We start from the raw sequence: 24085 nt of genomic DNA on the forward strand, positions 1-24085 counted from the left end.
TGAAGCAAACGGGCAAAATGGTGCGGTGCCATTTTTAATCCATCTCCGGGGTCGGACATTTTGGCACTTGCCGTCGACTGGAAATGACATCACAGGTCCGACCAATCCTAGCTCGTCGTCTTCTGAAAACTGGCGAACGTTGCCGCTTGAGTGATATTGCACAAGTGTAACGTTAATCAGGGTGTCGTGTTCGGACATCTGACGTATTGTTGGGAGTCGACTTCCCTTGAGAAAAAAACTATGCGCAACAATGAATTTTTATTTGAAGTTATTCATTGATTTATTTTATTCTAAATGTTCTTAAATCTTTTGTCTCTCTTTCTTTCCACCTCCTTTGTAGAATGATTAACGTTTTCTTTTTTGAGTTAGTATGAAGGGATGGTACTGGAAAAGCTTCTGGCCTCTTGTACCCCTTTTGAAATGGAACTAGTATATTGCTTCGGCAAACCATCGTTCAAATGAGATTTTGTTTGCTCAGACAGTTCAAATCATACTTTTGTTGCGTTTCTCTCTGTCGAACACGTTAAAAGTAGGCAAAAAAACAAGTTGTTCCGTCGCAGCCGAACTAGGCTCAGACTGCGTCAGTAGGTGCGGAGGGAGGGCACGCGTTTCAAAAGGAACAATCCAGTCAAATTGGTGCTGTGACGTCTTTCGCGGTAGGTAGGTAGGTCGGTCGGTAGGCACCGTCCCGCTCCGGCCAAAGTCCGTCCTCACGGCATTCAAAATGGGGCTCGGGAGAGACCATTGTTTGTTTCATTCGGCAATAAAGTCAGAAAGACAAAAAGTCATTGAAGCCCCAGCAGCTTACAGTGGCACTGGAAGCGTTTGTTTCAAAAGAGAGTCCAAGCTCCAGGCGTCACATCGGCTCTTGGCCGATCGGTTCGTTTCGCTGGCTGTTTTCACGGGTTTGCCCCGCCTTGATGCGACTCTTCAGTGGCCAGTACAGCGCCGCCGCGTCTGGGTCTTTGGGCTAGTCGGGCTTTTTTGTCCAGGCTATTCAAGTGGAGGACTTCTTGACATGACGTCCGTTGGGATTGGATCCCAATGAAATCCCATTGGGATTTGGGCTTTTTATTTCCGACCGACATGTTTGTGTGGAGCCTTTTCATTGTGTGCCTGCTTCGAATACGGGAATATGCGGCTCCACGTAGAGGCGGCTAATTGTGAGATGAAACGGAAACTCACGAGTGGCTCTCCAGCTGCTCCAAGTGGTCTCGCAGAGTCTTGGCCCGGGCCAACTTTTCCAACTGGTCCTGCGTCGGCTGCTTGATTTCTCCCGAGTCCACCTTTTGCTGGAGCTCCTCCGCCTGACGCAGCTTCTTTCGCATATTCTTAATCTTCTTTGCCTTTTCCGCCGCCGCATCTGCTGGCTCGCCGCCCGCCGAGATGCTCACGTTCTCAACTGCGTCGGAGAGAGACGCCACGTGTGCCGCGCTCTCCTCCGGTTCGTGCTGTTGCTGCTCTTTACGCTTTTCTTTCCGTTTCAGGTTGCGTTTGGCCGACTTGGAGAGCGCTGCGACGGCGTCGCCGTCCGCGCAACCCGGGATCTTGTGATGCCGCTGCTGCTTTGAGGGCTCGGCGTCACATGCGCTCAGGCCTGGTGGAAGACCCGGTTTGCTTTTGAAGAACTTCACAAATTTGTTTTCATATCTGAAGGACAAAAGAGGAATGCAAACATTTCCAACAAACACATTACGTGGTCGGGAAGAAATCAACTTACACCGGGACTTCTTCTTGGGGAACGTAGCCCTCCTTCACCCGCCGTGGTTTCCTCCACGTGCCGTCCGGTCGCTGTGTGGCGGCAATGTATTTTCCTGCCCAACAAACAGTAACAGCGCTGAAGGCAACCTTCAAAGACACAGACGAATCTCTAAAGCAGGGGTCCCCAAACCATGGCCCGCCAAACAAATACAGCCCGGTGTCAAAAATGGCTGGACACGAAACACGGACGGAATTGGGAAAAAAATACAATAACGGCAACTCGCCAAATATGTCTTAAAGGAAAGTATACGTACATACGCGCAGAGCAGGCTTCATCCTATAGACTATCTATGGTCGTCAGTGACGGTGGCAACGTAAGATGGCTGCTGTGGGTTCAGCCGCGAGCTGCCTATTGTTAGTCCGTTCGTTCTATCGGCGTCGCGCTCTTAGCCCGACAGCCGTTTACATGGTTGGCATTTACATCCAACACTTAATTACTGGCAATATCCGGGTTGCTGACCGCACGCACGTAATCCAAAGGAAGGTTCATCTTTAAGCAAGTCGCTGCCTGTCGCTTCTCACACGAGAGGACGCGCAATAGCATCATGCTAACTGGAAGCTAGCCCCCGAGCAACATCGGCATAATTTGTATAAAAAACAAAGCAGGCTAGCTTTGAGAGTAGCCAAACACACGGCGGGTGCAAATGAGACAGAGAACAGACCCCAACAGCAGCCGCGTACTAATTGATATTCGCTCAATATGTTTCGATTCTATGATGTGCCACACGCGCCGGCGGCAGCGGGCTTACCGGATTCATCAGTAACATAGGGGGTGGCCATTTTGAAGTTCCCCTCCGTGGCACGGTTCAAAGCTCCCGAGAGGTCCGCGCTTCTCGGCGCGAAACAGGCACGCACACACTACAGAAGCGTTAGCGTGGTCAAAAACGCATTACGTTGCCATCGACTTGGTCTCTCTCGTGACATTATAAGCCACGCCAGCACGGGTAGCTTCCGCTTCTTTTGGACTTGTTCGTGACAAGTCCTCTGTCACGTTCTTCAACAGCTTCTCTGGTTCTCTTCTTTTTTTTCTTTTAATAATTCTCCTTCTTCTTCTTCTTCCGCTTCTTCTTCGTCATCACAGCCACAGGGCGGCCATCTTGAGACAGAGGTGGCGAGCACATAACCACAATGGAGCATGGACTCAAAGAATTGAAAATTGCTCAAGACAACCGACATTCAAACCTATCGGAAGCCTTCTTGGGTACCATTGACGTAAATGGTTTAATGACAAACCATATGAGGCATTAATGCAGAAAAGTAAATAGGCGGTAGGTAGATAGCCATTAAAATGATATACAGCTAGAAGATGCGAGTGGTATGCATGTACAGAAGCACGTAGAAAATATATTTTCAATATTTACAGTATTCAAATAATAGCCAATATAAATGATCAAATGTGTTTTTTTAACCAAATAAAAGAACTTTGAGAGACTAAGGTTTAAAAAACATTGGTTCAGAGGAACATTAAGCAAACAATGGAGAAAAATAATAGGCATTGAAGTGCAAGGACGTCTTGATTACCACCAAACGAAGGCTGATCACAGCCATCGTGTTCCTAATTTCGACATATGGCTGCAAGACATGGAAGAAAAATGGACACCTTTGAGCTCTGACTTCTATGGATCGTGTGGACAGCTAGGGTCAGCGACAAAGCTGCTCTGGAGGGCAACATATCACAAGGCAGAAGCTTACCTGTTGAGGGCCAATTTGCTGAAAAGGGAGATGCAGCTGGGAATAGCGGGCAGAAAAAACAAGCAAGTGTAACACATGACTTAGTAGCCAAATGCTATTTGCATTTTTGTATATTCATCTGGAGAGTGTAGAAATTGTTTTGCATTCATTTTTATTTTTCTAACGTGCTGTACGATTGTGTTTGAGCACATATTTGCTCGTATGTTTGCAAATTGCTTCGCTACGCTCCTTACCCGAGACCCGTTGGCCGGACGTCATCCGGAAAAATGTAAGAATGAGCATATAGTGACCGAAAGACGAGCACTGGCTCAGAGACTGTCCAAGAGTCGGACACGGTTGGATGGATATTACATATATATACAAGTTAGCCGAGAGCCGAGGGAGACGTAATAAAGACGGTCTCCTCCGGCTCCTGTCCGTCCCGCTCGGCTCGGGATTTTGCCGTGCGATAAGCCGCTCTCCTGGCTTCCTGCTTTTTGAAAAACGAGCCGCAGATGTTCCTCCGTAGCCTGGCGGCGTAGGCCTCGAGGAACACCAGCAGGTAGCTCATCAGCCACAGGCACGCAAGCAGCGCGCTGGCGCCCGCGCCGGGATCCGACAAAGCGGCGTCACACGTGGACGCCTCGGGGCTGAAGTTCCACTTGTAGTACTTGCGCAAGTCTGCCAGCTGCCGCGTGACGCACGACCGTGGGACGATGCAAAACGCCGGTGGGAACCAGCGCACCTGCCGACACACAAAGAACGCTGTTTGAGTGTTGGAGCTCACCACTTTGATCAGTCGCTCAGGTAAGGGGCAAGACAAATTGCCAATCATTGGAATAATTATTTGCACAATTGCAGACCGTTACAATTCTGATGAGCGCTGCAAGACGCCGTACACTGCTCCACCTTTCTATCCCGCGACAGCGATGCCGCTGGCTACAAGGTGTGGCGAGTGGATTCTCACCCTGTAAGTGACCTCCATGTAGGCAGACATGGCCGGAAAGTCCAGCAGCCACGGCAGGAAGACTCGCAGCGTACGATAGACGACGTGATCCGAGGCTGCTATTAAAGCCATGGCGCTAAAGTGGAAGGTCACCGCCAGGAGCGATACGACGCTGGGCGTGTAGTCCCGGCAAGAGATTTGAAATCTTCGGAGCACCGGGGCAAAGCCGCCGCCGGAGGGAGCGCGGGCTTCCTTTCGCTGCCGCCGCCGCCGCTCTTTTGGGATGGTGTGATTATCAAACTTGACGCAGGTCAGATATGATTTCAGGTAGCGAGCAGATTCCCAAATCAGCAAGGCGACAAACACAGCCGCCAGAATCCTGTTGGACAGAACTTTGTAGCGTGTCAGCGTGTTCCTCATATGGGAGAAGTTGACTCGGACTTGCCCGATCATCTTGACAAAGCTGCTCTTGACCTTGCTCACATCCACGCGCGTGAAGCGCTCTAACGTCCTGACCTTGGCGACGAGGCTCAGGTCTTCCTTCCCGGCTCGAACGGCTTCCTGGAAGATTTCCCCCCTGGCTGCGTTCAAAAGCTCCGAAGAGTTCAGCAAAGTCCGCGAGAAGCCCTCGGCGGCGCACTTGAGCGCGCCGACCACGGCGCCCACGTTGGCGCCGATGTTGGGGATGACGTCGGCGAGGAGAACGGCCAGCGAGGCGGAGATGAGGAGCTCGCGGCCCTGCCGGGCGCAGACGGTGGGCAGGCTCACGGTCAGCGCGCAGCGCAGCGGGTGACACAGGACGGCGGCGGCCAACGCGGCGGCGCCCGAGACCAGCGCCGTGCCGAGCGCGGCCCGGTGCCCGCAGCGCATCGTTTGCGAGAGCCACCGGTGGAGCAGGGAGCCCGTAAGCAGGGCCGGAGCCAGACAAAGGCACGTCAGGGTCAGCAGGTGGCGCCCCGCCGGCCGAGCTGAAGAGTAAACCTCCCACAGGTAGAGGAGTAGGCGCTTGGCCCGGGGCATCTCTCGGCAAGCTCTCCTGCTCACGAGACACAGACAGACAGCGAGTGCCGCGAGAGGGCGCTAGCGGTGGCGCTAGCGCCCGTCAAAGCGCTACCTTCCTTTTCCTCTTTTTCTTCCTTTGAAAACGCGCCGCCGATGATAGATAGATAGATAGATAGATAGATAGATAGATAGATAGATAGATAGATAGATAGATAGATAGATAGATAGATAGATAGATAGATAGATAGATAGATAGATAGATAGATAGATAGATAGATAGATAGATAGATAGATAGATAGATAGATAGATAGATAGATAGACGATGATACTTTTTGGGTCAACGGCATCTTCCAAAAGCGCAGCACCCTTTAGTGTGCTCGGAAAACTTGGCTGCTATTTCAAACTCAAAGAAAGTTGGAGAAGAATCTGCTTTGGCTCTCATGCAATCAATGTATACTCTGGCACAGCGTTACGGAGTTACGGAGTTGTGTCTTATCTTGGTTCAGGGTCCTTCTCATCCATCATACGGCATGCCGCTGTGGAATTCCCTTGATGGTCAATAAAGCGCCTCCCTCGCTAAGTACCGCCCGAGGTACCGCTCAGCGCTCTTAACGATGTCACTTTGCCACGCAAACTTTACGACGGGAGTTTGTAGCGGCGCGCTAATCATCACCTCGCTTCGGGTTAATACGCAACAGAAATGCTGCGCGCCAGCTGAGTCCGGAACAAGCGTGCGTGACAACTTGAGGTGATTCATATCCCGTCCTTTTTTCTTAATATGGCAACCGATACGGGAAGGCGGCAGGCGTGTTCTCGAGAGATGCCAAATAGCGCAAATTGGAAGCAGTCCCGCACGTAGAGATACCCGAGCAGATTTGAGCCAGATTGTGGTTTTTACCTGCGAGGCCCGAGGACGCGGTCGGTGGCGGCAAACTTCATCGCTGCTGTCGGAAGCCAAACTTGCGTAAAAGAGGAAGTGGCGGCTGCGGCGTCCACACAGTCACAGTCACATTGTTGTTGGAAACTGGACACGGGATCATGTGATGTGCTCAGATGACACTTTGAGGCCAAGAAAGCAACACCAGGAGGCTGGACCAAGTACACTTTATTGAATCCAATCCAAATTGGGACTGAATTGGCCCGGCGTAATGCGCCGAGGGAGCTTCTCCGGGAAAAGCTCGGCTTGCTGGCTGTTCTCGTTACACAGTCCCATCAGGAATGACATTTGCCGATTGATTGATTGATTGATTGATTGATTGATTGGTTGATTGGTTGATTGATTGATTGATTGAACGGACACAGATTGACCACGTACCGATGGGCCAAGAGGGGCAGGCGGGCTTGTATTGTCGGCGGTGTGCCTTCAGATGAGGAGGACCAAAATCTCATGGACTTAACGTACTTTATGAGCGAGCGTGCTGGCTCTTTTCACAGTTGAGGACGGGATGGGAGCAATATGTGCACACAAAGACAGAAAAAGGGACAGATTTTCTCAAAACATGCCCGCTTTAACAAAGCCAGAGCGTTCCAACCGCACGTTGCTGCTCTCTCTCTGGGAAATTGGGTTAGGGTGAAAGGCTTTGTTGGGTTGTTATGGGCCCCGTGCATAGCAGACGGAGCTGGCGGCGGCCGTGACGTCGAATGCCGGCACAACAATAAAAAAGCAAAAAAGCTTTTCAGCCATCGGACGCAATTCGGGACTGCTGGCTGTTTGTAATGTGGTGAGCTTGGTTGTTTTTGCCAGTCTTGTAATGAATGACGATTAGTTTGCGCGTGTTTTTGTCCAGCTCCCACGGCGTCTGTTTCAACGCACCGTGCGTAACCTTTGAAAAAGGGCTAAGGAAAATACGTGAAGGGAGGGGTCAACTACAAACGGTAAGAGCCGAACACTGCCTGCCGCCGGCGTTGTCTTCCCGTCGGGCCATCAGAGCGTGGCATTTGACATGTAGGCGGCAGAGCGGTTGAGAGGGCGAGCCCAGTCGGGGTAGGCGTCCAGCTGGAACATGGCCAGGCCCCACGTGTTGATGGCCAGCGCCACGGACAGCAGACCCAGGATGTTCATGACAAAGCCAGTTTTCACCTACGGCGCGGTGCACAATGAGCGAGTGAGCGAGCGAGCGAGCGGCCTGGCGTGGACAAACCAGGCAAGGCGGAGCGACTCTCACCATGTCTTTGACCAGAAGGTGACCGGAGGCGAAGGCGATGGAGTTGGGCGGCGTGGCCACGGGCAGCATGAAAGCGTACGAGCTCCCGACCGTGGCGGGGATCATGAAGTACAGGGGGTTCACGCTCGCGTGGAAGGCCTACAAAAAGACAGGAACATTTCGGCTGGCCGGCCACATTTGGGAAGGCCCCGTTAGGCTAGGCCCTATTCGCCACCTTTTTCCACTCATTTCTACTCAACTGAGCCACTGAATAACCTGAATGCAGCAACGCAATGCTAATGTGGATGGTGGGCAGGCAAGGTACAAAGGAGCCAGATAATGATTGGTGACGACGGACGGGGGTTAATCGCTAACAGAGGACAAACATCACGGTGTCTGTTGCGACACAACTTAAGGGCCAAAACAGACGCCTGTCTTGTCTGTCGTTTCGGCAAATGCTAAGAAACACATTGGCGAGTTTTAGCATTTCAGCCGGAGAATATTTTGCCTCCATTAAAACTGTCGTCCCGGCGTCACGTTTGAGTTGCGCCGAGATGGGCGGCGAGTCGGAGAGCCACTGCGTGGAGTGTCTCCAGGAAAGCGCCATATTCATCTGATTAGCACTGCTAACGTACAGACGCCGCAAGAGAAACAAAGCTGTGGATTCTGTGAGTCAATTCACACCGACTGCGGTGCGCTGCGGTGCGCTGCGGTGCGCTGCGGTCCCGATCCGTATACGCCGCGTACCAATTGTCATGAAGCTGAAGAAAGCCAGGCGGGAAGTATTAGTACTATTTAAACGACCCAAAAGGAGCTGAACGGTTACCAGTTCGGCGATAACGGGCAAAAAGATGATGATGGTGGCCGTGTTGCTGGCAAACTCGGTGAAACAGGCCACGAAAGCTGTGATCAGCATCATGGCCGCAGCAGGCGGGACCTTGGCCAAAGGCCGAAGGTGGCCTCCCATCCAGGAGGCCAGTCCAGACTCCTGCCAAAGAGGTCAAAGGTCATGCAGCGAAGGAAGAAGGCAAAATAGCGCCACCGGACGTGAAGGCGCCGTTACCTCACAGGCCTGGGCCATGGCGAAGCCGCCTCCCAGCAACAGAATGATATTCCACGGAACGGCCTCCTGGGCTTTCTTCCACGAAAGGAGAGGAACGTAGGGCGCGTTTGAAGCTGGGGGAGAGGTGAACCAAGGGGACACTCTTTTGTTTGCCTCCTTTCCAGCTGCTTATTTGGCCAGCTGAGTATCACAAAGGGTCCGGCTGGCCGGGCAGGCGGCCGGCGCACGTGCGTGCGTGCGCCAGCGTTAACGTGCACGTTCCATCGCAAAGAGCTTTGAGAGATTATTCAGACGAACGTATCGTCCCGCCTCCAGACGGCCGAGGCACTTGCGCTCTAATCTAGGTTCTTAACATTCCTCGGCGTATTTACCAAGGAACCTCGGCGGGCCCACGCCATCCCCTTTGAATGGCCTCCCATTTCTTTGGATTTAAAAGGGAGGAAATAATCAATTGATCCGCTCCAGGCCGAGACCAGGGCTGCCCCAATGCCGTCCATCCGAGCCACCCGTGTTTGGCTTTGGACTTTAACCCACTAGCCAGGCTCGCCGCCTCAAATCACAATGGCTAAACTAAAGTTTGCCACCACTGACCTTTGGGGTCCAACCACCAGCTAAGAGAAGGTTTCTGCGAGGGGAAGAAAAACAAGACGGACACGATGATCACACCGGTGACAGCGTCCGACACATAGCTGCGGAGAAGGAAACACAAAGTCATGTGAGCCCTCGGGCGCCGCTCGGGCAAACAAACGCCGGGCCGGGCTGGGCCGGGCCGGGCCGGGCTTGGCTTCCTTACCCCTTCTTGAAAAGCGCAGACCAGCCGGTGACAAATTTGGGATCCCTCGTGAACAAGAGAACAGCATAGGCGGTAAAAAAGAAGGAGACGGCCCCCTCGGCAAAACTGCAACGGAGGGAGCAAAGCGTGTTGGAGCCGTCGCTCGCCCGCCCGCGCTCGTGTCACTTCAGCTCCAAGACATACATGGGACCTCACTTTAAGGGTCCCAGTTTCCGGTAGTCCTCTTCCACCAGAGCCCGAGCTCGGGCCTCTTCTTCGGCTCTCTGCTGCTGCTTGGAGCTGCAAAGAGTTAAGGGCAAATGGAGCAAGCTCAATGGTACGCACGCACGCACGCACGTGTTGAAAAATGGCAACGCTCGTTTACCGTGCGCGCAGTCCCCCGTGGAGGAACGCGATCCACAGCCATCCCAAAAGCAGGAAGACCAACATGAGCGGGAAGGCAAATGCAAACCACGAGCCAAAGTTGATGAGATCGCACTCGGGAAAATAGCTGAAGAACATCAAGTGGTGAGCGGCCAGAACATCTTGGACCAGGAGCCGGTGAAATTACCTTTTGAGCTGTCCAATCAGGATGAGGTTGGGCGCGGTTCCCGTCAGCGTGGCCGTTCCTCCAATACTGGCGGCGTAAGGAATGCACACCAGAAAGCCTTTCCACACGCTCATCTGATACTCCGACTCGGAGCGCATCTCCTCGGCTGTCCTGGCGTCGTTCTCCTCCGCGGCCGCGCCCGAACTTGTGGAGACATGATGGTGACTCGACCGGGAGGGATGATTTACTTGAGCTCAACGCAGCTGCCGCTCGCTGGCAATTGCTGCGCAAATGCCCTTCAAATGAGCATGCCGAGAGAGAGAGAGAGAGCGAGCGAGCGAGCGAGCGAGCGAGGGGATCATCATTGTTTCACCCTCCGTACTCTTTCCCCCAATCTGAATGTTACATAGACACAGGACGCGCTTCTTACCCCTCAAGTGACAATTTTTGCTTCTCTGAGGCCACCGAGGGCAGAGAACGCATCTTAATTGATGGACCTGAAAGAGAGCAGAGATGACGGCATCAGCGGGGGGCAACCCACGCACATTCATCGTGACAATCGGTCGCCGCTTCTACACCAACTGTGTCAGAGCGCGTCCAAAGCGGAGCCAGTCGCCGCCAAAACAACAAGGTTGCGCTGAGGAAATGCGTCTCCCTGAAGCAACAGTCCTCGCTGCCGCAAAGCACGCCGGCCGGGAGGAATCGGTAACTTATCTTAAAGGAGAAGCTCTGGAGCCGCGCGACCAACCAAAGCAAATTGTTCCGCTCGGCTCGGCTTTCGAGAGAGCCCAGGAAAACGGTGGCCGGGCGCGCACGTTCGCTCTCCAGAACGCAAGGACGCGTCTGCTCGCTCTCAACTTGAAAAGTTCCGTCAGAGCACACACGCAGCGCGTAGGTCACGGTCAGTCACACGACACACACCACGGGCCACGTCGCGCTTGCAATCCTCTGGCGCGTGCGGCATGCATTTCCGCTTTAGGCTCTCCAGATCCCCGAAGAGAGTCTCCAGGATGGCGTTGGCAATGGGGAGCATCATGGCCGTGGTGGCCGTGTTGCTCAGCCACATGGACAGGAAGGACGAGGTGGTCATCATGCCCAGTATCAGCCTGGAAGGGAAGGGAAGGGAAGGGAAGGGAAGGGAAGGGAAGGGAAGGGAAGGGAAGGGAAGGGAAGGGAAGGGAAGGGAAGGGAGAGGACGGCGTGAGCAGCAAAGCAAAGCGCCAAAAAGGCCGCGTCGGCGGAGCGTCGAGCCGTCATCGGCGGAGGCAACCTTGGACTCGGCCCATGACCGGGATTGACTTTACTATGCGGAAGGCACGCGTTCCTTACGACAGAAGAATGGCGCTGTGTTCAACTCAACAGAATGAAAGCGATCTTTGGGGAGAGGATTTTTTTTGCCCACCCCCAACGCTTCCTTCTTGTCGCGCACATTGCTGGCTGGGCCCGATTTTTCTCGGCAGCATTTGGCCGGGACCGCCTTTCTCTGCCTGTCTTGAGCCAAGGCAGCCCACCACACAGAAATGTCTGTCCCAAAGTGTCTCAAAGGATACATCTGGGCCCGTTTCTGGCTGCGCCATGGCCATTCCCGCCGCACACACCCTTCGCAATCTCCAAAGACGCACTTATGGCTCGGGGCTAAATACGTGGAAGTGGGAGACGGCCGGCGCCGGATCCTGAGTTCTCTCACCAGGCTGGTTTGACCCCCACGACGGTGAGGACCTTCAGCGCTATTCTGCGATGGAGGCCCCACTCCTCAATGGAGGACGCCAGCACCAGGCCGCTTAAGAAGAGGAAGTTGGTTTCCAGGAAGTACTGAGGGCAGAGTTTTTGGGACGGGATGATCCCCAGCGTGGGAAAGAGGCAGATGGGTAGCATGGCGGTGATGGCAAGCGGGAGGGCCTCCGAGCACCAAAAGGTGGCCATCAGCACCACCACATAAAGACATCTTCCTTCCTAAACATCACAAGACCACACAAGTCAACCGGCCGTGAGAGAAAATGCGCATTCACGAGGAGCAAAGGTCAACAGTTTGGAAGCAGGCCAACAAGAGTAGTGGTATACATACGTACTGCTCCTTCGCTCGCTTGCTTGACCACTTACTCACTCGATCACTCGTTCGCTCGCTCGCTCGCTCACTCACTCACTCAATTGCTCGCTCCCACGCTCTCTCACTCACTCATTCGCTCACTCGCTCACTCCTTCACTCACGCGCTCACTCACGCACTCACTCACGCGCTCACTCACTCGCTCACTCACTCGCTCTCTCACACTTTCACTCACTCACTCACTCGCTCACGCACTCACTCACACTTTCACTCGCTCACGCACTCGCGCTCACTCACGCGCTCATTCACGCGCTCATTCATGCGCTCATTCATGCGCTCACTCACTCACTCACTCACTCACTCACTCACTCACTCACTCACTCACTCACTCACTCACTCACTCACTCACCTTTTCTGGCAAGGTCACAAGTAAAGGCGAAAAAAGCAGTGGCGTGATGAAGAGCACCAGCGCTTTGTGAACGCACCACAACTTCTTGGCCACAACAGACATCTTTGCCTTCTGGCGTCGAAGTTTGCTCCGAAGTGGCAGAGAGCGAGCTGGCGGGCGGCCCTTTAAAGCCTCTGCAAGCCCGCGGAGAAGATTAACCACCCGCTCGGCCACAGGTTAACATGTCGTACGCAGGTGTCAAATAGTTAAGCGGGACGCTGGGATTTCCCAAAGTAGGCCTCTCCCACTTTCAACTGGGGGGGTTCTTGCATGCTGAATCTTTGGAGCCCCTGACCTGCAAAAAGAGTCATGTCATGCCGAGAGAGCAGCTGTGGCCTGAAATTCTCCAACAACCAAATAGTTGATGCACCATAATAAACTGATTGCAGCTGCACCTGCTGTGCACAATTGGCCACTGGGGGGCAGTACAATGCAGTCATGCACACACACACACACACACACACACACACACACGCACACACGCGCGCACACGCACTCGCGCACACACACACACACACACACACACACACACACACACACACACACACACACACACACACACACACACACACGCACACACACACACACATACTAACCCTAACTGCTCAAAAGCAACGCGAGTTTGTAAAGTCAGTCTGCCTGTGAGCTTTGCTATATACCAGTGATTCTTAACCTTGTTGGAGGCACTGAACCCCACCAGTTTCATATGCCCATTCACCGAACCCCTCTTTTGTGAATATATATTTATTTTTTTCAAATTCAAGACAGAGATGTTTTTACTGGTGCACAAAATGAGCCGTGCATAAACATCACCTTGTTCAAAGAATAGAACCAACACAATGCATGAATTCACAACAAATGACATACCAGCAAATCAGTGTGACTTCTGCTGTTGCCTTTGCGAGACCAGTTCAGATATGCGAATTTATTAATCAGGTGTGTTTGGACCTCCGGAGTGGAGGCTCTGCCGAACCCCTGAAACCGACTCACCGAACCCAGGTTAAGAACCACTGCTATATACTGTGTCTGTGCCACTTCAAGTGTCCAAAGATGGCCACGTAGACTCTATTTGCTAGCCCATCCGTGGCGTTTTGCGTATTGGCTTGGCACTGAGCAAAGGATTTTCTTTTTCCCAAGACAAAAATACATAGGAGCTAGTTTTGAGTAAACGACGTGCAATTCACGCTCGTCGTGTTGATTTTGGCAGCAAACTGCAGCCTGCGGTTGCAATTCAGAGCTCAGACTCTCATTTTTCAACAATGGCCTGGCCCACCAACTGATGCGACGCCAAAGCAGCCCAAAGCTCCAACACTTGACCTTTTCAAATAGAGCGGGGCGAGAGGGTGTCATCTGTGGCGAATCGGAGGGAGTCGGCGACAAACCAAGACCCGACCTCTTCTGTCGGACTTGACTTGCCCTTCTTTGCACACAAGAGCACAAGCGGCCACACGTTTTACACGCAATGTCGAAGATCGGCGACCTTTTTGAAAGGCGGAGCTAATTCTAGGAAAGTGATTCATGCGTCACGGTAAAGCCCTTTTGTGATTAAGGGCTGTATAAATAAATGAAAAAGTCACCAGAACGTGGCATGATAGGCAATGGGCAACAATTTATTTGGACAAATCTGGTTCAGTTTCCCAACTTTCAATTGGACAACATTGGTGGAAAATCCCAACGTCCCAATCGGGTCCTGGCGGTGCCCACGTCTCTGCTCCGGGAGATCACGCACAGCGAGCTCCAAAGACCTGCGCAATGAGCGGGCGACAAAAGGCCAAAATCAGCACACGGACGACAGTGCTGAGCACCCCGCCCGCTTTCTGTCACGCGGATGGACCCACGCGGCTACGGCGACAGCAGACAGCGGCAGCAGACGGCGGCAGCAGACGGCGGCTCTCCTCGTGCACAGACAAGCATTTTCAGCAACTACGCGGACAAAAACAGCAAAAGCGCGTCACGCGCAGTAGTGCGAGGCTCGATTTTGGGCCGAGGGCATTCACCCACCCCTGTGAGCAAAGCGCGCAAAATGTGAGCATGCAGACTCCTCGGCTGGCCGGGTCCATGGATTTGCAGCTTTCCCTCCCTTTTGCAATGACCGGCAGACGCGCAGCGGCACGCTAACCGTTTGCCGGCTGTGATTTTGGTTGCCGGCGGAGGGTGCTATGTGCCAACGGGACTTTCTTTACCCCAATGCTTATGCAGGACACGAGCGCTTTGACCAAGGCAACCGCCAAGCAGCCCAGAGCGGTCCACGTGACTGGCAGCGGCAGCGACAGTGCCTCCTCATGTCGACTGCCGTTAAGTGCGCTCGTCGCCGTTGCTGCTGTGGCCCCGCAATCTTAAGTCAGGTGGAGAAAAGGGCAACGGAAGAGGTATGGTTTGCAAGAATCTCTCTCTCTCTCAATGTGATATCACGTGTACAGTGCGGGTCGGGGAGCACGCCGTTACTTACCTTGAACCCAAAGGTCGACGGTGCAGTCTTTGCTTTGACCGCCCACCTTTGCGGTGATAACGCACTTGTAGGTACCGGAGTCCCGGGGCGTGACGGCGGACAGGTGCAGACTGTGGTTCTTTCCGAAGGTGGCCCGCTGAGAACGGTTGGCCTCGGTCTGGCGCCAGCTCCCGTCCACCTTGATGATAAAAGTCCTTTCCTGCCCACTCATCTGTCCGTTTGGAGAAGCGCCGGTGCATCATAGGTCACGTTGCCGGAGGAGGAAAAGCTTCACTAACCTTGTACCAAGACAGGAAGAGGAAATCGGCGCCATCCCCACACAGACAGCTCAAGCCGACGTCTTTGCGGCACTCGACATCGACGTTCGCCTGACTGCGGGCGACGCAACACGCGGCCGCCACCTGCTCGCAAGGCGCACGGCCGGCTCGGCTCAGCTCAGCTGTTCGGTTCCAAACGCTGATTGCCAAATGACCTCGGGCTCACCTTCACCAACAGCGACAGCCGGCTCATGATTTTAGTTTTCCTCCGAGGGAGCGATCTGACGCGGCGGCGGCGGCGACGACTTGTGGAGCTGAAAAAAAGGCTGCTTCCTGGAACAGAAGCTGGTGGGCGGGCGACGCTCTCGTGCAGGGGTGTCATTTTTGTACTTTTCTTCAGAGGGCCAATATGACTGTGTGTGAACATCTAAGAGTATTTAGATCAGGGGCGCCCAGGTCGAGCCCCTGTCTATCCAGCCTGCTGCTTATCAGCAACAATGGTGATGATTTGAATCAGGAGCGAGGGGGGAAGCAGCACTCCTGAGATAAAAAAAACAACTCGCAAGCAACATCTCTATAAGACTTATAGAGAAACTGTCTTCACTTATACTTATAGTATAAGTGAAGACAGTTTGTCATTTTAGTATTGACACGTAAAGTCCATGCAGAATTTGTCTTGGCGGCGGCGGCAACCCAAATGCAATTAGGCCGCGGGCCGGAGTTTGACAGCCCCGCTCGTGGTCAACATCTGCGACTCCTGAGTACCCGTGCGCTACCGTGCCAAAGTTTGGGCCCACTTAAAAATGTCATTTTTTTTAAAAATAAAATAAAATGGCTGTTTCATTCCATGCATGATGGACTAGGAAGTATAGCTGCATGCCTCGAACATTTTGTACAGTGTGAAATAAGAACAGGAAGTTGATCAAATGCAGAGGGCCACTCGGGGTGATTCTTTTGTATTCGTGAGCTCCTTGGATTTGGAACAAATTGGTCAAATGAATGATTTCTCTTTGAATTTGTACTCCCAAGCGGACACCGTTAGTAGAGTGGGACATTTACAAACACACTTGCGCACATACAGGCAATCGCGCGCCCGCGCGCACACAGATTTCCTGTTTTCAATCCCAGGGAACTCCCCATTGTGCCTCCTCAAGCATATTATTTGTAGGTGTCACTCTTGTTGACAAAAGAGGTCAATACCTGGTTATTAATAGCTACGGGCCTTCATGGAGAAGAGAAAAGAACGAAACGCTCCTTCCGCATAAAGCAATACCTCCTTGTGCTGCTGCAGCAGCAGCAGCAGCCGGCGGCGCAAGGCTGCATAGACGTTTTTGCAAAGCGTGAGTGGAAATGAGCCGTTATTGGCCACTTCCTCCTTGGAGGTTTGTGTCGAGTAATCAAACACCGCCACCGCTTTGCTCCACCTACATGCAGCTCACAAAGTAAACATTTTCACCTTCTGGCAACAGAAAGGGGGCAACTAAATAGCAACAGAAAGGGGGCAACTAAAGAGCAACAAACGAGACCAGGGAACGAGGAACACCTGCACAAGGCGCAAGTGAGCAAATTGCAAGACGCAAGGGGCGGGGCGAACGACAACACTTCTAGCGAGACAAGGAAAACGGAACTTTGACAAAAGGGACAAGAAAAAAACAAGCCAAGTCCAAATCAAAAGCAAACAAACTCAGAAGATGACATCAAACCTGCGGTGCTTGAGTCTCGCAAGCCTTATTGAGTGACGACAGAAATCCGGGCCAGCGCGCATGCGCGTGCCTGTTGGGTCACAGCCGCGCTGGAAATGTGTCGCGCGCGCCCGGAGCTGGTTAGCCTGCTCGCGCAAGTCCCCCACCCCCTGCGTGTTTCTGTCAGTGAGCTTGTTGGGCGCACGCTCGCAAGCCTCTGATTGAGGAAATCCGCTGACTGTTTGCTCCTCACGCTGACATGAAACACCCAAATGGCTCCCGCTTTCCCATGAAGACTGCCTGCGAATGTTTACGGATGACGGATTTATGGCCCTATGATGGAGCGAGCGCACAAGTGTAACAGCGGCAGCCAGCGCTTCCTACATCCCACGCTGCATGGCGGGCTACTTGCCGAACACTCACGAGTCAGAAAAGCAAGGGAAATGCCGCTCAAAACCAGCTCAGTGGCCTAGTGGTAGAGTGTCCGCCCTGAGACTGGAAGGTTGTGGATTCAAACCCCGGCCGGGTCATACCAAAGACTATAAAAATGGGACCCATTGCCTCCCTGCTTGGCACTCAGCATTAAGGGTTGGAATTGGGGGGTTAGATCACCAACTGATTCCCGAGCGCGGCACCGCTGCTGCTCACTGCTCCCCTCTCCCCCAGGGGATGGATTAAAATCACACGGGGATGGGTTAAATGCAGAGGACAAATTTCACCACACCCAGGTGTGTGTGTGACGATCATTGGGACTTTAATCTTAATCTTTTAATCCAAAACACCCACTTCTTCTTTCGGCAACTTTTACTTCATTGGATGGAGGAATATTCCAATTGCTTGATGGTCTGCTCGAGAACAAAACGCTCGGGCTTATCTGTATTGTTCTGTAATTTCATCTGTGGGATTTCCTGTGAGCAGCAGAGCCTGCTTCGCCCCCCACACACACACACCGTCCACCCCCCTGCCCATCCGATCGGCTCGCTGTCCGTCATCCGCCCGCCGAAACGGGCTTTCGCTTTTGACCTCTCACCCCGGAGCTCCCCACGGCAGTGATTTATCCCTTCGGCATACCGACAGCTGCGTTTGGGGGTCCGACCGGAATGTGAGCCGCTATTTGCCGTGACGAATCCGTAGCAGACTTCAAAGAAGAAGAAGAAGAAGAAAAAAAACCGGCAGATTGAGAAGAAAAGAAAATAAGCACACAAAGGCTAATGACAGCGGAAACCTCACACCAACTCTGCTTCTTGCTCGCTTGGCAAACGGCAGCTCAGTGGCAAGCCTGCCTGCTGGCTGTGAGATCATTTGTTGTCAAAAACAACACGCACGCACGCACGCACGCACACACACACGCACACCCACACACACACACGCACGCACGCACACACACGCACGCACGCACGCACGCCCACACCCACACACACAGATTGAAGTCATTATTCGCGGCTGCCTCGTCACGTCACGTCACGTCACGTCACGCGGCCTGCGTACGAGCGCTGCAGTCAAAGGACGGCAAACAGTGCCAACGGGATCGCTGCTCGGCTCAGACGGAGGCGGGATTTTGACGTGGCGCATCCAAAGGACTCCCCCCCCCCCACCACCATTCTACGTAGTTCAGCTATCATCCTGTGGCCTTTGCTGAATTGGATAAGTCGACAACACCGTGCACATTTCATTCCAGTGCACGCCGCTCTGTATTTTGCCCTTTAGAAAGCATCAACTCTAAGCCAGGGATGAGGCATCACGCTTAGGCAGACATGCACGAGCTCCGTCCTTGGCCAGTGTTGCTCAATAAAATCCCAGTCCGTTTGTCATCAAATCAACTTTATGGCAATTTGTTTGCAAACAAAGAAGGACAAACATTCACAAGTCTCAGACAAATGTCCTGCATCCTCAGGGGCTTCTTTTTACATTTGTCACTCAAGCATAAATACCCTGGTGTGGGGCTGTACGTGCGTGTGTGCGTGCGTCCGTGCGTGTGCAGCTCTAACTCTTCCCTGAGAAAGTCTCTTGAGGGTTCTCAGGTGGCCAATCCTTCTGTGCCGCCACTTCCTTCACTCAGCGTCTGAGTCGCAGTGGGCCCAGTCTGCACATCTTTAAAGACTAGCCGCCCTCCTTGGGTGGAGAAGAAACACATTGAGTTGAGCCTGCACTACAAAATAGTATCAGGAAAACGCAACCTATTTGATATCCCTTAAGAATATCTAAAACACTACAAACAGGGAGTTTCTGCATGAGTGCAATCATGTCATCCTCATGATTGATCATTAAATATGTTCTTTGTTCTCATTTCTTCTCCTTTATGTTTGCGTCATAGGGAAAGAGCAATTCTACATCAGGATAAGCGCATGTGTGTGTGCGTACGTGTGTGCGTGCGTGTGTGCGTGTGAGTGTATGTGTGTGTACTTAGAATCGCTTCTCCTCATTTATGAAACTTTCATAGTCCAATTCGAGAAAAGCTCTCCTCGCTACCCAAATTGTCTGTCTGTCTGTCTGTCTGTCTGTCTGTCTGTCTGTCTGTCTGTCTATCTATCTATCTGTCTGTCTGTCTGTCTGTCTGTCTGTCTGTCTGTCTGTCTGTCTGTCTGTCTGTCTGTCTGTCTGTCTGTCTGTCCGTCTGTCCGTCTGTCTGTCTGTCTGTCTGGCTGGCTGGCTGGCTTTCATTCAATTCATCTGCTTGAGCGGCATGCCCAAGTTGGTTACCCTTACCCCTTTCCTCTGGTTGCTCAAGCAGAAAGTGCAGATGGTCCTGGGCTGCTTGCTTGCCTTGTCTCCAGCCTGTGCGTGGAGAGCGTCGAAGCACGGCTGCCCTCCTCCATCGGCGCAGCTGTCCCCCTCGACGAGAAGCACATTGGCCAAGTGGGAAATGTAGCTGGAGGCCAGGCGTAGCGTCTCGATCTTGGAGAGCTTCCTGTCCACCGGCTCGGTGGGGATGAGGGTCCTGAGGGCCGTGAAAGCGCTGTTGACGCTCTGGGTCCGGCCGCGCTCCCTGGCGTTGGCCGCGCTGCGCTGCTTCACGACCATCGCGCCCCCGGCTTTGCGCGCAGTCCTCGCTCGTTTGTCGCAGTAGAGCCGCTCGGAGGAGTTGTCGTCGCTCTCGCTGCAGCGGTCGTCGTCCTCTGACGCGACGCTCAGATCGGAATAGAAGCGCTCGGCCACCGGACGCAGCATGGCAAACGCCATCGCTCGACTTGGTCCCGGCTACTCCCCCTCTGCTGCAGCGGCATCGGCGGCACTAGGCGCGCGTCACCCAACTCGCGTGCAGCGGCGGCGGCGGCGGACTCGACATCGCTGCACGTGCAAGGAAGCTTCCTTGAGATGTACCGACCGCACCTGCGTGAGCTGGGCTAGAGGGCGTCGTGGATACTGAAAGCGCGATACTCTGACATCACAGGCGCGCTCTCACGCACGCACGCATGCACGCCCCCTCCACTATAGCAAAACAACTCCCACCCTATAACTACAGCTTGTATAAAAATACAGAGGTAAAAGTAGAGGTACCGATTCAACTCATTGGAAGCAAAGGTCACAACTGCTTTCTTGTGACTAATTTGTGACTACTGTATGATGGAGCTGTACGCAGAGCCGGTTCAGACCTCCAGGGGGCCCTACGCGAAAATATGTTCAGGGAGGGCTGACGTTGGCTTGCTTACCTGACTGCTGATGTCTTTGCACATTGTCATGAAGACACCTCTGTCACGCCCGTGCCAGAGCACGCTCGGCCGGCAACTTCCCTCAGCCGCACCCCTTTCGTTACTGTAATGTCTGTCACCTGCTTCCTCTGTTACCTTGTGTATTTAAGCACTGCCCGTCTGTTTCTCCCTGTCGGTGTCTACTGTTCTGTTCCGTCCCTGTCCGTGCCCAGTGTTCCTGTTCCTGTCGTCTGGTTTTCCCCCGGTCTGTCTGGAGGCTCACGGTCAGAATTTTAGCCTTGTCCAAGTGGACTTCTGTCGGTCGGTCGGTCGGTCTGTCTGTTTGCTGGCCGTGGATCTCTCTGCCGTTTGTGTCTTCGGTTCCCCACCTGCCTCCCTTCCAACTCCCTTTCCCTTCAATAAACCCTGGTTCAAGCTGCATCTGGTCGCCCTGGCTCAACTCATTCCTGACAACCTTTTTCTTTTTTCATGACCTGATTTCAAATGCTGCGACATCTTTGCGGCTACGAGTCTACTCTTCGACGACACGCTGCTGCGAGCCATACGGCGCTACTAGTCGAGACAAGTTAATACACGTGACAGAATGATGAGGTCACGCGAGGCCTCACGCTAAGTGCGCGGTGTGCGTATTGGGCGCGCTGGCCGCCGGTACTGGCTGTACGGTTGGGTGAGCTCCCAAAAGGCCGGCGCTCAAGACAGTGGACAGGAGCAGTATAGGCTTGCAGTTTTGATTGATGAGACCTGCAGGCTACTGACAAGAACAGAATGCTTGAAATTCAGTTTATTGGCTCGGGCAGGTACGCTCCATTTTGCCATACCCAGACGTCCAAGTTGATCATTGGATTGAGCCACAAATGAACATTTTGTGCAAATAATTTCGTGTCCACAAATGAGTATATAGTAGCCAGGGACAAAAGTGGTCCATAGTTATAAGTGTACAAAAAACCCCAAAGTAAATGATTCCTTCACCGCCATGGACTTCTACATCTTTCGATGACTGTTTTATCAAGACGGACATGCGGGAGGGGTTTCGTCCAGCTTGTCTGTGAAACTGGGGTCTGCAAAGCGCTGAAATGACAAAGGGGTCAGTGGTCGCAGGCCTCGCAGCGCCTTGGACGAGTACAGCGTTTGAGTTGAACGGGTGCAATGTTTTGCTGGTTTCCATCTCAGGCCGGTGTTGCGTGACAAAAGGCCTCGGAGGAGTCGGTTACTTTCAGACAGCCACGGGAAGGAAATCTACTGGCATGAGGGAACGTGTCGAGTCCTTTTGGCTTTGCTCTCCCTTGGTTTGCACAATGGCCACCAACGGGCGATCATCAAGCGTGGTGACGTACGGGAAAGTCCTCTTCTGCGTTATAACAAAGCACAAGCGTTGTATCGAAAAGCTGCCTGCCCTGCCCTGCCCAGCCTGCTCTCCATGCCAGGACCGGAGTGTCAGGCTTGGCTCCAAAGCACAATCGGCCCAAAGCGTACGAGACGGCACAGCGAGTCCCCTAGCTAACTTAACAAAAGACTCGAATATTTGACACACAACTAAGCTACAATCTGTAATAGAAGGTGTAGAATTGGAAGGAATTGTGATCTGGTTTCTTCTTCCTTTTTTTCTTTTCATGTCTGGCTTATTCCCACTGGCTTGCAGGGTGAAAAAAAGTGGTTAAGTTCTGATGAAAACAAAGCTTGTGAGCAAAAGCAACATGACAGCAACCGAGACAATGAAGCCACAACGGAAACAGGGAAGGAACTAAGTACGACTCGACAATTAAGGAGCACTACGGGTTGCAGGGAGCTGATTGGCTGAGACCAGGCTTAGGGGAACCCAGCGCACGTGCACACAAGGAAAACAAACATACAAACAAACCAAGTCAAAGCGGATCATGGCAGATTGCATTCCCGACAAATAAGAGCAGACTTGCAGATTGTGCTATTATTTTTATTAAGGTTATCATTGCTATTGTTGTTGTCATAAATTGTAGCAGAACAAGAGAAACCAAAACACCCCTCAACAATCATGGCTTAAGTTAAGTTTGTTCAGAGAGAGGGAGGGGGGGAACGGAGAGAGAGAGAGAGAGGGAGAGAGTGAGAGAGCGCGAGAGAGAGAGTCAGAGGGATAGAGAGAGCCAGAGAGAGAGCCAGAGAGAGAGAGAGAGAGAGAGAGAGAGAGAGAGAGAGAGAGAGAGAGAGAGAGAGAGAGAGAGAGAGAGAGAGAGAGAGAGAGAGAACTCTTGATCTTTTTTTTGAGGGCCATATGGAAGGTTTCAAGCAGCCAACCATATGTCGAAGGCTTTTGTCATGGAAATCATATTTATTTGGCACTTCTCTTTGCACAGCAGAGCTGGACACATAAAAAAGTGAAACAGAGCATGATCAATTGTTTGAAAATACACTGAAGTGTTTCTGCCTTGTCCTGAACAAATAGATTGGAAAGCAAGACACTCCCTGATTCATGCGGCCACCCGGACGGACTGATTGCTAACTGTTTTGTTTTGACCCCAAAATAAGACAGCATGGCTGGAAAAGGGCAATTCAATGTCCACATGCATATTATTGCTGTGATGTATTTACAATTCTATGTACACATTTGTCAAAGAGGAACAATGCTGCAGCTTGTCTCAATTTGGAAAGGAAGAATCAAGTTATCCTCTGCGCTCTGACCCGCTGCTAACCCTAAGCCTGCACGTCCACAAATGAAAAGAGGGTTGAAACGTTTTCTTTTGCAACTCAGTCCGTATGAAATTGCCGTGGCAAAGCATCTTGAGCTTCTCCTACCGTCAGCGAGAGCGCAACGCGACCAATGATTTGTTTACACTTCAATAATTGAGCCATGTGCCAAATGATGCTTTTTGGAGACAGGTGGTCGGGGCGCTCTCACGCAGGGATTCAGCTGTGGTACCGAGACAAGTGGATGGATAAACGGAGCGGAAACTCCTGCCTAACCCTAACCCTAACCCGCATGTGCAGGGTGTTTCGGGCTTGCTTTTACTCCTGCCTAAGCCTAACCCGCATGTGCAGGGTGTTTTGGGCTTGCTTATGCTCCCGCCTAACCCTAACCCGCATGTGCAGGGTGTTACGGGCTTGCTTTTGCTCCTGCCTAAGCCTAACCCGCATGTGCAGGGTGTTTCGGGCTTGCTTTTGCTCCTGCCTAACCCTAACCCGCATGTGCAGGGTGTTTCGGGCTTGCTTTTACTCCTGCCTAAGCCTAACCCGCATGTGCAGGGTGTTTTGGGCTTGCTTTTGCTCCTGCCTAACCTTAACCCACATGTGCAGGGTGTTTTGGGCTTCCTTTTACTCCTGTCTAAGCCTAACCCGCATGTGCAGGGTGTTTGCTCCTGCCTAACCCTAACCCACATGTGCAGGGTGTTTTGGGCTTGCTTGCTTTTGTTTCATCCCTTTGAAATATGCAAATAGCTGACAACAGTGCACTTGCCTGCTGGCCCTTGACCTTCGTCCCCTTGGAGCTTGCTCACCAACTCAGTTAGGCTTCCTATCTGCAGTCTGTCTGCAGACACCTGTTATCCTCCCACGCTCTGCCGCCTAAATATCCGAGGTGGGTGCTGCTTCACGCAGATCCACAGTTGATGCTGTGGCCGATCGAATGGCGCTAAATGTGCCTCACCCAAGTCCGTCACCGTTCTCATGCGGCCGCT

At 52.7% G+C, this 24085-nt stretch overlaps 5 protein-coding genes and 1 long non-coding RNA gene across 7 annotated transcripts in view; all 6 read right to left on the bottom strand.

Annotated features, from left to right (window-relative positions):
• Positions 1-259: 259 nt before the first annotated feature.
• Positions 260-3060, bottom strand: pym1 (PYM homolog 1, exon junction complex associated factor). 2 transcript variants are annotated; one of them, XM_037246347.1, is made up of 3 exons: positions 2511-3060; positions 1721-1814; positions 260-1650 (listed from the first exon to the last, which is right to left on the bottom strand). In XM_037246347.1, exons 1-3 carry the CDS (start codon positions 2539-2541, stop codon positions 1182-1184), a joined length of 594 nt encoding a protein of 197 aa, XP_037102242.1. In that variant the 5' UTR covers positions 2542-3060; the 3' UTR covers positions 260-1181. The 2 variants fall into 2 exon arrangements, with proteins under 2 accessions (XP_037102242.1, XP_037102241.1); XM_037246346.1 differs by having other exon boundaries at positions 1721-1848.
• Positions 3061-3197: 137 nt separating this feature from the next.
• On the bottom strand, positions 3198-6399 carry LOC119119720 (osteoclast stimulatory transmembrane protein). Its single transcript, XM_037246281.1, has 3 exons — positions 6280-6399; positions 4400-5414; positions 3198-4177 (listed from the first exon to the last, which is right to left on the bottom strand). The coding sequence occupies exons 1-3, from the start codon at positions 6318-6320 to the stop codon at positions 3818-3820; spliced, it is 1416 nt and encodes a 471-aa protein (XP_037102176.1). The 5' UTR covers positions 6321-6399; the 3' UTR covers positions 3198-3817.
• A 69-nt stretch (positions 6400-6468) lies between these two features.
• slc13a3 (solute carrier family 13 member 3) lies at positions 6469-12546 on the bottom strand. Its single transcript, XM_037246250.1, has 13 exons — positions 12365-12546; positions 11598-11863; positions 10832-11016; positions 10341-10407; positions 9932-10114; positions 9746-9871; positions 9577-9660; positions 9382-9486; positions 9180-9277; positions 8589-8701; positions 8352-8513; positions 7547-7684; positions 6469-7461 (listed from the first exon to the last, which is right to left on the bottom strand). The coding sequence occupies exons 1-13, from the start codon at positions 12464-12466 to the stop codon at positions 7306-7308; spliced, it is 1785 nt and encodes a 594-aa protein (XP_037102145.1). The 5' UTR covers positions 12467-12546; the 3' UTR covers positions 6469-7305.
• A 1444-nt stretch (positions 12547-13990) lies between these two features.
• LOC119119747 lies at positions 13991-15683 on the bottom strand. The gene is made up of 5 exons (XM_037246336.1): positions 15336-15683; positions 15131-15253; positions 14853-15063; positions 14587-14738; positions 13991-14148 (listed from the first exon to the last, which is right to left on the bottom strand). The coding sequence occupies exons 1-5, from the start codon at positions 15534-15536 to the stop codon at positions 14125-14127; spliced, it is 711 nt and encodes a 236-aa protein (XP_037102231.1). The 5' UTR covers positions 15537-15683; the 3' UTR covers positions 13991-14124.
• A 2912-nt stretch (positions 15684-18595) lies between these two features.
• tcf15 (transcription factor 15) lies at positions 18596-20561 on the bottom strand. Its single transcript, XM_037246372.1, has 2 exons — positions 19498-20561; positions 18596-18903 (listed from the first exon to the last, which is right to left on the bottom strand). Exons 1-2 carry the CDS (start codon positions 19969-19971, stop codon positions 18892-18894), a joined length of 486 nt encoding a protein of 161 aa, XP_037102267.1. The 5' UTR covers positions 19972-20561; the 3' UTR covers positions 18596-18891.
• Positions 20562-22985: 2424 nt separating this feature from the next.
• LOC119119775 overlaps positions 22986-24085 on the bottom strand; it is a 1599-nt gene continuing 499 nt past the window's right edge. Inside the window, exons 1-2 of the long non-coding RNA XR_005097386.1 lie at positions 23777-24085; positions 22986-23687 (exon numbers count right to left, since the gene is read on the bottom strand). The exon at positions 23777-24085 is cut by the window's right edge and continues 499 nt beyond it. This is a non-coding gene — a long non-coding RNA (uncharacterized LOC119119775). The remainder of the gene's footprint in view (positions 23688-23776) is intronic.

This window comes from Syngnathus acus, chromosome 2 (genome assembly GCF_901709675.1).
Source record: "Syngnathus acus chromosome 2, fSynAcu1.2, whole genome shotgun sequence".
NCBI lineage: Eukaryota > Metazoa > Chordata > Actinopteri > Syngnathiformes > Syngnathidae > Syngnathus > Syngnathus acus.